Below are 13,234 nucleotides of genomic sequence, written 5' to 3' on the forward strand. Positions count from 1 at the left end.
ACTCTGTGATCCTATGATGGATCCAATGACCTGTGAAATATAATTATAATATAACATGGATTTCTGAAATGCTGATTTTAATATCGCGAGTAATCCATAATCTTCAACTTCTGGGCAAACTTTGTTATTCAAAATATATAATGGGTCCAAACCTTGTATATACCTTGTAGATGGGTACTGTAATTGACCTTAGTGTAAGTCATTCGGCCATCTGAAGAGGTACTCACACGTAAGGGACTTGGGTACGTATGCGTTAAACTGTTCTGATACTCAAATTCAGATTATGTGCTCAAGCACAATTTCTTGTTTCATGGATAAAATAATGAAAAATACTTGTTTGTCAATAATTTGCAAGAATTGTGGAGCAACTTAAAGCCATATACCGTTTGCATTGTTTCCACTGGACATTTGTTTACTATGTCATATGATTTAAATGAGTCACAAGAAAGTTTGTCTGAGCACAGTATTTATGCTTGATCATGAGAATGGTTTCATGTTCCGGGCCCTGGACAAAATAATACATTGAGTGCATATCAATGTTTACAACTTGATGTATATGATGGTAACCAACTTTACTAAATAGCTTCTTTATCATTTTTATAAGTATATTTTCAATATTAACTTTTTGAGCGTGTCACATTATTTAAGCGAGTAAAAGAGTTGGTTTGAGCACAGAATCGATGCTTGAGCATGGAAACGGTTTCGTGAATACGGGCCGAGGTGTCGGTAATATAAGTTCGTTCTCACTTCAATGTATATGACATTTCATACGTTTTTACGAATCTATAACATATTTAAAACGACGGTAACAAAACTATAACATGAACACGAAAATCAATTTTAAGATATTTTATTTATAACATGATTGTTACTACATAAAATTCGCCAGGACAAAACTGCCCAATACAAAACGAACAAAACTGACCAATACAAAACGAACAAAACTGACTAATGCAAAACGAACAGAATTTTTCATGCTGGTAATTCTACAGAACCTGGTGATCAGCTTGACTGAATTAATGTATAACTGACCACGACAACACCTAAGACCATAAGTGGCCATTGCAGAATCAATTCATTTTGATTAGCAAAAATACCAAGCACACGTTAAAGGTCCAAGAGAGTTAGAACCTTCCGCAAAAAATAGCCGCAATCAGCGCGAAACCACTGGTGGTTTTAACTGACCTATATATTATATATGGCAAATGTCCGCTAAAACACCAATATCGCTTGACCAGAACACAATTATTTGAAACATCTAAGGTGGTCCATTACAGGTCGATATCAACATTAATAGAACTGACATGTACTTATTCAACAAACGCATGACACTTTTTTCATGAAAATCCTTTCAGTCAAGATGAACTGACTTCAAACTGACCAATGCTACATGGTCAAATTCCGGCTCCACAACTTCTCAAACCACATAATGGTCAATAGAAAAATGTTAGCAACTGACCAATCAAACGATTCAACACCATCGAAATTTATAATTCGGACCACTGCTGGTCAACACTAGCTAAGTTTTAAATGGCAAATTCATCAGGTATCGGTTCAGTTCTTCATTGGACCACTAGTGGTCAAGATCCAGAGAGTTACAATTTAATATAACAAATATAAGGTACACTATGGGTATCATTGGTCAAACACCATTCCAATCGGATCGTATCGTGACCCCAAAAAACTAAGACGATCAAAACGAGACTCGTACGTCATTCATCAAACTTCTATTCCATCACCGACTGCCATCCACATTCTCCTCTTTGAACGGCACAACAAATCTGCAATAAATAAACAAATAACAAGCTTAAAACCCATGTAAACTTTAAGCACAATCTATCCGTTCTCCATTTCAGATTTTTTTGTCGTGATTGTTGGAAGTACATCACGGAAAATTCATTGAAAATATATTCATTAAATTGTTTATTTACAATCAAAATAATATTTTCCATTTTATTATTATTATTATTTTGGGGAGGAACGTACCCAGTCTGTAAAAGGTAGCCTACCTAGTGAGTGAATGGTACCTACACGAAATTTCACAACCTAGCAAAGGACATAGTACCAATCCAGCGTGGGACATAGTACCTAGAGAGGGAGAGTACCTACAGAGGAAGAGTACCTACCTAGTAATGGCCATAATACCTAGTGAGTGACAGTGCTCCTAGAGAGGGATATAGCACCAACCCAGTGAGGGACATAGTACCTAGAGAAGGAGAGTAACTACAGAGGAAGAGTACCTACCTAGTAATGGACATTATACCTAGTGAGTGACAGTGCTCCTGGAGAGGGATACAGTACGATCCCCGTGAGGGACATAGTACCTACAGAGGGAGAGTGCTCCTAGAGAGGGATATAGCACAAACCCAGTGAGGGACATAGTACCTCGAGAGGGAGAGGACCTACAGAGGAAGAGTACCTACCTACTAATGGACATAATACCTAGTGTGTGACAGTGCTCCTAGAGAGGGATATAGCACCAACCCAGTAAGTGACATAGTACCTAGAGAAGGAGAGTAACTACAGAAGAAGAGTACCTACCTAGTAATGGACATAAGAAGAGTACCTACCTAGTAATGGACATTATACCTAGTGAGTGACAGTGCTCCTGGAGAGTGATACAGTACGATCCCAGTGAGGGACATAGCACCTAGAGAGGGAGAGTACCTACAGAGGGGAGTATCTGCCTAGTAATGGACATAATACCTAGTGAGGGACAGTGCTCCTGGAGAGGGATACAGTACTATCCCAGTGAGGGACATAGTACCTAGAGAGTGAGAGTTCCTACAGAGGAAGAGAACCTACCTAGTAACGGACATAATACCTACTGCGTGACAGTACTCCTAGAGAGGGATACAGTACGATCCCAGTGAGGGCCATAGTACCTACAGAGGGAGAGTACCTACAGAGGAAGAGGACCTACCTAGTAACGGACATAATACCTACTGCGTGACAGTACTCCTAGAGAGGGATATAGCCCCAACCCAGTGAGGGACATAGTACCTCGAGAGGGAGTGTACCTACAGAGGAAGAGTACCTACCCATTAATGGACAGAATACCTAGTGAGTGACAGTGCTCCTAGAAAGGGATGTAGTACCACCCCAGTGAGGGACATAGTACCTAGAGAAGGAGAGAACCTACAGAGGAAGAGTACCTACCTAGTAATTGACATAATACCTAGGGAGTGACAGTGCTCCTAGAGAGGGATATAGCACCATCCCAGTGAGGGACATAGTACCTAGAGAGTGAGAGTACCTACCTAGTGAGTGACAGTGCTCCTAGAAAGGGATGTAGTACCACCCCAGTGAGGGACATAGTACCTAGAGAGGGAGAGGACCTACAGAGGAAGAGTACCTACCCATTAATGGACAGAATACCTAGTGAGTGACAGTGCTCCTGGAGAGGGATACAGTACGATCCAGAAGGAGAGTACCTACAGAGGAAGAGAACCTACTTAGTGATGGAGTACCAATCCAGCGTGGGACATAGTACCTAGAGAGGGAGAGGACCTACAGAGGAAGAGTACCGACCTAGTAATGGACATAATACCTAGTGAGGGACAGTGCTCCTGGAGAGGGATACAGTACGATCCAGAAGGAGAGTACCTACAGAGGAAGAGAACCTACTTAGTGATGGACATAATACCTAGTGTGTGACAGTGCTCCTAGAGAGGGATATAGCACACACCCAGTGAGGGACATAGTACCTAGAGAGTGAGAGTGCCTACAGAGGAAGAGAACCTACCTAGTAACGGACATAATACCTACTGCGTGACAGTACTCCTAGAGAGGGATATAGCCCCAACCCAGTGAGGGACATAGTACCTAGAGAAGGAGAGTAACTACAGAGGAAGAGTACCTACCTAGTAACGGACATAATACCTAGTGAGTGACAGTACTCCTAGAGAGGGATATAGCACCAACCCAGTGAGGGAAGTACCTACCTAGTAATGGAAATAATACCTAGTGAGTGACAGGGCTCCTAGAGACGGATATAGTACGATCCCAGTGAGGGACAAAGTACCTAGAGAGGGAGAGTACCTACAGAGGAAGACTAGTAATGGACATAATACCTAGTGAGGGACAGTGCTCCTGGAGAGGGATACAGTACGATCCCAGTGATGGACATAGTACCTACAGAGGGAGAGTGCTCCTAGAGAGGGATATAGCACACCTAGAGAAGGAGAGTACCTACAGAGGAAGAGTACATACCTACTAATGGACATAATACCTAGTGTGTGACAGTGCTCCTAGAGAGGGATATAGCACCATCCCAGTGAGGGACATAGTACCTAGAGAGTGAGAGTACCTACCTAGTGAGTGACAGTGCTCCTAGAAAGGGATGTAGTACGATCCCAGTGAGGGACATAGTACCAACAGAGGGAGAGTACCTACAGAGGAAGACTAGTAATGGACATAATACCTAGTGGGTGACAGTGCTCCTAGAGAGGGATATAGCACAAACCCAGTGAGGGACATAGTACCTACGGAGGAAGAGTACCTACCTAGTAATGGACATTATACCTAGTGAGTGACAGTGCTCCTGGAGAGGGATACAGTACGATCCCAGTGAGTGACAGAGTAACTACAGAGGGAGAGTACCTACAGAGGAAGACTAGTAATGGACATAATACCTAGTGAGGGACAGTGCTCCTGGAGAGGGATACAGTACGATCCCAGTGATGGACATAGTACCTACAGAGGGAGAGTCCCTACAGAGGAAGAGTACCTACCTAGTAATGGAAATAATACCTGGTGAGTGACAGTGCTCCTAGAGAGGTATATAGTACCAACCCAGTGAGGGACATAGTACCTAGAGAGTGAGAGTTCCTACAGAGGAAGAGAACCTACCTAGTAATGGACATAATACCTAGTGAGTGACAGTGCTCCTGGAGAGGGATACAGTACGATCCCAGTGAGGGACATAGTACCTACAGAGGGAGAGTACCTACAGAGGAAGAGTACCTACCTAGTAATGGACATAAGAAGAGTACCTACCTAGAAATGGACATAATACCTAGTGAGTGACAGGGCTCCTAGAGACGGATATAGCACGATCCCAGTGAGGGACGTAGTACCTAGAGAGGGACAGTGCCCACAGAGGAAGAGTACCTAGCTAGTAATGGAAATAATACATAGTGAGTGACAGGGCTCCTAGAGACGGATATCGTACGATCCCAGTGAGGCACATAGTACCTACAGAGGGAGAGTCCCTACAGAGGAAGAGTACCTACCTAGTAATGGAAATAATACCTAGTGAGTGACAGGGCTCCTAGAGACGGATATAGTACGATCCCAGTGAGGGACATAGTACCTAGAGAGGGAGAGTACCTACAGAGGGGAGTATCTGCCTAGTAATGGACATAATACCTAGTGAGTGACAGTGCTCCTAGAGAGGGATATAGTACGATCCCAGTGAGGGACATAGTACCTAGAGAGGGAGAGTACCTACAGAGGAAGAGTACCTACCTAGTAATGGAAATAATACCTAGATAGTGACAGTGTTCCTAGCGAGGGATATAGTACCAATCTAGCAAGGAACAGAGTACATAGATATGGATATAAAACCAATCAAGCGAGGGACATAGTACCTGTTGAGGGGCAGAGTACATACCTAGCGAGGGACAGGGTACCAGTAGTTGATCTGACCCTGGATGCACACTGGGAACAATGCCATATGCTCCTCCTCAAAATGCTGGACGAACTTCCTCTCCAAGTACAGGTCATTCCATGGCAGCTCTTTGGTCAGTACCACGGACAACTCTAGTCCATAGTAAAACAACATCATGGCGTTTGACCGTTTTGCGAAATTCGCCTTGTCTTTCTCACGAGTGCCGGAGGGCTTCCACAAGGATCTCCTTTTAATCTGACATGGGGCAGTACCGCAGTGACGGCAGAGGGAAAGACCTGTACAAACATATTTATGGTTGGTCACATTTCCGTTATTCAAGGTTTAAGTTTCCGACACACAAATTAATACTTTCTATGCATCCTTATATTTTATAAGAAAGGAATCGGGGACTGACAATTAGCTATCTGACTGGTTCCAGACACGCAAAATCTTACCAATTATAAGGCTTATAGAAAGTGGTACCCGTACTTTAAAAATATTAAAGAGCTTCTCTGAGATCAAAGCCTGACAAGTTTACAATTACACTGTACGTTACCAAACAATTCACTTTAATATTTAATCAAAACAATGCTCCGAGAACACATGTATGCAAGATTCTGATATAGTTTCCAAGCCATTAGAAATCGTGTATCAGCCGCAAGGTGGCGAGTAAAGGTAGTTTTTACACCAATTAAAATAAGCTTTATCTATTTTACAACAATTAAATAAACTTTATCTATTTTACAAAAATTTAAATAAACTTTTTCTATTTTTACAACAATCATGAAACAAACTGTTTTAACCTATATTAATCACTCCCGTTGGTCCATATGGCGCGGGTGGTCTTACATGTAATGTGGGAGGAAACCGGAGTACCCGAACAAAACCCATATGGTTGAGAGCAGATGACCCCATACCTTTTCACGTCCGATCGGGGAATCGAATCCCGAATGCCTTGGTGAAAGGCAAGTGCGCTATCCACCGCGCCACCCGACCACAACAGTTGATTCATGAAAAAGTACATTACCTTTAGAAAAGAGCTTAATTACATGGTAAACAGAAATGAAAGTGAGAACAGCGATAATTATACTAGACTTCGGACAACATGGTTAACAACTTTCGCGAATAAAACTGTGCCATTGGAACCTATTGAAAAGTATTTGACAATGAATGTTTGTATCATCAAAAGAAACTGGGGAAAAGGCGGTTCAAAATACAATATGCCAAATTACAATGAATCACAAACATCTAATCACATTATGAATGGTTACTTACGAGCTCTCCATTCTCGGAACATTAACACGGCGGCTGACCATTTCTCTTTGACGACTTTCCCGACCAACGGCGCATAGCCCAACAGCAGGGTAAGAAGCACACACAGCAGATTATAGAATACCTCATTTCCAATTCGCTAAAATAAATTAAATCATAATTATTTTTAGGGAAAAGTTCTATAATACAAAAATTCAATGTTTCTGACTCGCAAATTCCTAAATACCGACACCGGCATGACAGTCGTTAATATCAAATATGTAATCCTTACCCATGTCAGATCGGTAACCGTTGGACAGATTTTCTCAATTTCACTTGCGGTGAAATAATAAAACAATCTTTTGGCATATCCAGGCTCCGGCTCCACGCTTCAAAGTAAAAATTATAAAGTAAATAGTAAATATTTCTAAACATTCAATGGCAACACAATCGTAAACTTGAAAAGGTTATTGACGTTAATTTGAGCTCCGCGAGATCTTTGCGTAATGTCAAGTCAAGGAATAACATATAAGATCCAATCTTACCATGTCTGGTCCAAACTTACCACGTAAGGTCCCGATATACAGCAGGCCCTTGACTCAGGGCGCACGTCATTACCACAAATATCAAGAATAGCCTGATATCCATTGTGGTAGTCGAAGATTTAAACAAAAGAAGTAAATATCAGGGGAGAGACTGATCATCTCTGCCTTCGCCGATTGCTAAGCAGCTTAGCAACAAGTATGTGGCGTCACAAGTGGGTATCTCTATTTTACCGATCATGACGTCATGCTATTGTCTTTTACCTAATAAGTGTACGCGGTTACACGTTGGTGACAATGTTTATAGTACAAAAATATCTTCTGTTATGAGTAACCCAAGACTAGCGGCAGTGAGTGCTTCCAGTAGGAGTCGAATTCGGGACTTATCATAGTGACAATTTGTTTACCTTGGAATTCCACTGAAATTCGAGGACAGGACAAGCGACAATTGGGCCCGTATTCATGAAACCTAAGCTTTTTCATGCTCAGCCATGGACTATATGCACAAGCTGTGGTTTTAATTCTGTGTATAAATCATGTCAAACGATCAAAAAGTCAAATGTAAACATTGGAAACAGTATCATTGACAAAAAACATTATTTTTATTAATCTATAGCCGGAGCAAGAAATTGGGCTTGAGTACAAAATCCTTGTTTGAGCATGAGAACGATTTCATAAATACGGACCAACGCTATGTGTTTCCGTCAGAAATTGAAGACACAACGGAAAAAGAGTACATGTAATTCTGCGATGTAGCCGGGATAAAATATGTGTTTATTGAAATATTGTTCTATTAAAAGTTGAAATCTGGACAAACGACACAGGTCTTGCGCAATAAACAACATCGACATTCTTGATAAAGATAAACTATTCACCTTCACACAAACAACAACAAGGGGTAACAACAAAAAACTATTCAAAAAACAGAGCAGGACCAGGGTCACTCAAAATGTTTTTAGCAGAAGAGTGGTGGATTCTTGGAATTCCTTTCCCAATTCAGTAGTAGAAGCCCCATCTCTAATTAACTGTTTTAAATCTAGATTAAACATTTGTTGGAAAAATATACCGTCCAAGTTTTATCCTAGTTTTTATGCTACACAGCCGGTTAACAGTATGTTACCAAACCAAGATGCGCCTATACTAGCAATTTAGCTAACAACGGTGTCGAAGAAGAGGTAAACAGGTAAACAGAGTGTCGAACCCGTGCGCAAATTGGAATTAAAACAGCAGCACATGAGAGTTTCACAAATATATATGCAGTTATCTCCCTTTGACCTGGTCACCGGCAACAGAAGCAAGATGTTTTCGTACCAAGCTGCATTGTACCACGGAATTAGATTAGTACGTGCCAAATGGAACCATGATAAAAATGGAACATACGTGAATTTCATTTAAATTTGAGCCGGTTAAAAGTGTTGATTCTATTGTGCTTAGCACGTATTAAAAAAAATAACACACGTCTTTCCGTCCACTCGTTCGTCCGTCCTTCTTTCGACAGAGTCGATAAAACATTTCAGGATTCCCATAGCGTATTTGATTCTCCAACCACTACTTGACTCATATAATGTACAGAACAAACGGAATGCATATTTGTTTTTCGAATTGTCAACACTTCGTCTCATACAAATTTTGAGTTTTGCTTAAAACACAAGCGAAAGCAATCGGGAATCGTCGGCACTTTCCGTAAACGAGTATTGATTCCCGATTGAAGCAAAAAGTGCAGCGTTGATATCATTTATGAAGAGATTTTTCATAAAATAATAACAAACGTGCATACGTGTCTGTAAATGAAGAATTAATTAAATTTTCTGTCGGGAGGATTGGATGGCTGGAACGTTTAACGTGGCCCGCCTTGGGTCAAGTTCGGACAGGCAGTCTGGGGTAAATTCGGCCCTCGTTAGAATCCGCATCATTGGGACGTCATAAAGTTCACGACATTCCATGTGTTGCATTGGCCGAACCTGCACCAAATTGATATTTCAAGGAATTTTTTTATATCACAAAAATTAACTTTGTTATAAATGAAAATAAGACATGGAACAAAATGAAATAAGTTAGGTACTTTTTCTTTCCTTTCACTTGGAATCATAAGGATTTTCATATTGCTTCATAGATTAAACAGTCCTTCTAAAGTAATGGACTAAAAGTATTTCCGGAATCCCCACACATACTTTTTATTGCATATTTACAAATGTAACATAAATTTTCGCGTTTTGTATTAACCTATTCAGAAGAAAATTGTAATGCTATAAAACGAAATTTAATCTATGTGAAGAGAAATTCATTTCATATATTCTTTCGTCTCAATTCTCCACGTGACTATCGTTTTTAAGATATCAATTATTTATCGTGGAAGTACATCTTTCTGAAACAGTTTGGTAAGATAAGCTCAGTACGCAGAGAGTTTCCGCCTGACTTTGAGAAAGACATCGAGATGACGTACAATGTATAAGTATTTCACGTTACGTCATATTCACTTTGGATTCTATGTTGAATTAATTTTATTTAGTTTCTGTTTAACTTTGACTATGTTTGACATACAATTTTGATCAAACTTGACCTCCAATTAGAGAAGTGTACATTATTTCTTCTGGTAATAGTTATATTTAGAGCTTTTCACCAACTGGTGAAAAGACCTATTGTTTTTGTTAGTTTTTTTATTATTATTATTACAAGCTAACCAAAACATAATATATATATTATTTTGTCCCTTTTCTGCAACACCAATTAAATTATAAAATGAAATCTATAGGCAGACAGGGTTATGTCTTCCTTTGTTAGGTATCCGATATTGCCATCAAGTATAACCATATAATTATATTCAAGTACGTTAGATTGAAGTATTATTCATAGTTGAAACATTAGTCGACACGGCACACTGATCATTTGTTGCCAGTTTTACTCTTAACGGGACAGAGGCGTTCCAAGAATTATAGAAATTGTGCATTTAGGATTGTTCAGTTTTCGCATCTGTCGTCATCATAATTATGTGTTTACATTGCAGTGATCATCCACAGTTTGTCAAAATTTATTTATTTCCTTTAATGCCTTGTTATATATTCTTGTTAATAAAAAGAAGATCGCTTTGATATCCAAGCAATCGTGATAATACATTTTCATTAAAAGTCATTCTAGACAGAAAAAAAGTCATTCTACGCAAATAGATCTAATGATTGGGCTAAACCTAAGGGTACTACATCAATAATGATTGGGCTAGACCAAAGGGTACTACATCAATAATGATTGGGATAGACCTAAGGGTACTACATCAATAATGAGTGTGTGTGTTTCTTCATGCCAAGAAAGCACACGTTTGGTTGTTGGGTTTAAATCTCAAATTATACATGTGCATAATGAAACTGTATGTATTTCAATATTTTGAGCCTTGACTAAGTTCAAATGGGCCTAGGCTGAACCCTGAGCGCACTTGCAGTAGCCTATGTGTAATTACATATCAATAGTGTATCATTGACTGTCTCTACCATTTCCATTTCCATGTTATGACCAAGGGACTAAATCCTAAGGAATCAGCAGTCAAAGCCAAAGGTTGAGATCTAATCCACCCATGTTTGATCCAGACACTTAGTTCTCTAGTCCGAACTATTCTGACGTTTTATCGACTTTTTTTTTATATCGGTCTGTCGTCGATTAACCGACAACAGACCGATATAAAAAATCAGAACTGTCATCTGGAGGATAACTAATTCCCCCGCAATTGCTGGTAGTTTATACATCATTAAGTGACCTTGACCTTGGGTTCAACTTACTGGAATGGGAACTTGTTCGAGGTATTTTGGCTCTTAACATATAGGCGAAGTTTAACAACTACATAATGTACTAATAATTCACGTGAAGTCTAAATAGAATCTGCCTGTTAATTAGGATTAATTCCGGACAAGTTTCTGTGGAGGACAGACATCCAGACAGACAGGGTGATTCCAGTATACCCCCGCAACGAAGTTAGGGGGCCCCTGGGTATAATAATCAGGATTCCGCAACAGTGTTGTCATCTGTTTCAGCAACTCCGAACTCAGATGTGGAATCTCTTGCTGATCTTTCTAGAGAGGCTCCACATAAGGGAAATATAACCGGTGATGCACAAACAGCCAAGGGAAACATGATGTTTTATTTCCCCGTTATTTGATCCAAACAATCAAATCAAACATGCTGTTACATTGATGACTTACAATATCCTTCTTTGCCTTTAGATCCTGCTTGCTTCCTCCATTTGCACTTTTTTTTTTAAATCATCACAATTTGAGGATGCTTCCAATAAAAGAAATGAAAAGAGATCAAATAAGGTTTGTAGATGTTCAAATCGGCAATTGTTTGTTAAAAGTATGATAAATATCAACACTGTTTAAAGGGACAATTAAGTGAAGTAAGTTTTATTTGTAACCTTGTCACAAAATTCTTCATAATTATATGGTTTGATACTCCCTATGAACAATTCATGTCGAGAAATTGACAAGAGACAATGTTTTCTTGGCTTTTTCAATCCGTAATGGAGAAATCCTTAACTGTACAGCCGTACGTTTTTGCGGCAGCTGTCGGTGAATTCCAATTTAACTTCTCGCTTATTCACCCAGCATCACTGGAATACAATTACATGCATTTATTCTGAATCAAAATCATCTTCCAACATCATCTTAAGCTCAAACATCGTTATAAATGATCGAGTAATCTATTGATATCGTACTTTCGGTAGTCTCCCTCCAAAAAAAGGAAAGTTCGCAAGTATGTATATACATCTTTAAATTTTACTATCAGGAATCCGTTTACCCACACGTATACACTGTACATACAGACTGAAGCTGGAAAAATGACACGACTGCATCTCTTTTAATCCTTATTTTTCTCACTCTCACTAAATTCTGGTGAGATAATTTTCGCAAAACATGTGTATATTTACCGTTCTAAAAGATATTTCGGGAAATTCCGCCATGTCCCAATCATCATCTTTGAACGATTGCGAATCGTCGTGTCATTTTCTAGATTCAGCATCTTGAACACGCTTCAGTTTTCCCGGTATATTTAATCTCTTTGTCGTTGTTCGCACATCGTCTGCTGGATAACCGAACTACTCGGTAGTGAAGCGGACGTAAAACCTAGCAATCAATCAATCAATCAATTAATTGTTAGCACACACGCGTACCGTATCAGTGGTCAGCGATGCGGTCAGTGTACATTATGCCTTCCGCTCACGTTAGCCAATGAGCTTAGTGTTTTCAAAATAATTTAGCATTATCCTATATATCATTTCTAAAATTGATTTTGTGAAATGTAATTGCTTTTTTAGTTTTTTTTCAGTGTTTCGATAAAGGCTACGTGGCGGATTGTTTAGATTTTACAACGTCATATTGTCCATACTGTAAGAATTACTTCCTTGCACAATATAAAATTCTAAGTAATTCGTATCCTATAAACATACGGTTATATTACTTTTTTGACCCATATATATATAGAGAGAGAGAGAATTGTATATCTTTTGGAACATATGTATAACACGTTACACATTTACCAGCCTGTAGCTCGTAAACACAAGATTAATATTCCAACTAAGGTGACGCCACTCACTCCCACTTCCAATTACGATGCATCATTTATCCTTAACAATATTTAAAATATCAAAAAAATATTCACATAAGGGCGCATCAACACCGATTTGCGGCGAAACAACATTGATTCGTCAATTGTAAAACGAAAGTAGACATATAAACTTTGTATTTAAATTCCGAGGGTGTGTCATGTCATGTATCATTCAGCCAATCAAATTACAAGGCAATGGGGTGTTTCGGTAACGTCATTAAACCACACGTCACGTGGGCAA

At 39.4% G+C, this 13,234-nt stretch overlaps 1 protein-coding gene across 2 annotated transcripts; it reads right to left on the bottom strand.

The window, feature by feature from the left end:
- Positions 1-876: 876 nt before the first annotated feature.
- On the bottom strand, positions 877-7,573 carry LOC110445794. Of its 2 annotated transcripts, none has more exons than XR_002462398.1 (5): positions 7,428-7,573; positions 7,155-7,251; positions 6,415-7,022; positions 5,615-5,907; positions 877-1,781 (listed from the first exon to the last, which is right to left on the bottom strand). XR_002462398.1 is itself a non-coding variant. In XM_021490587.1 (5 exons), the coding sequence occupies exons 1-4, from the start codon at positions 7,508-7,510 to the stop codon at positions 5,615-5,617; spliced, it is 609 nt and encodes a 202-aa protein (XP_021346262.1). In that variant the 5' UTR covers positions 7,511-7,573; the 3' UTR covers positions 877-1,781. The 2 variants fall into 2 exon arrangements, 1 of the variants encoding a protein (XP_021346262.1); XM_021490587.1 differs by having other exon boundaries at positions 6,887-7,022.
- Positions 7,574-13,234: the final 5,661 nt, after the last annotated feature.

Source organism: Mizuhopecten yessoensis, unplaced genomic scaffold (assembly GCF_002113885.1).
Source record: "Mizuhopecten yessoensis strain PY_sf001 unplaced genomic scaffold, ASM211388v2 scaffold267, whole genome shotgun sequence".
Taxonomy (NCBI): Eukaryota; Metazoa; Mollusca; class Bivalvia; order Pectinida; family Pectinidae; genus Mizuhopecten; species Mizuhopecten yessoensis.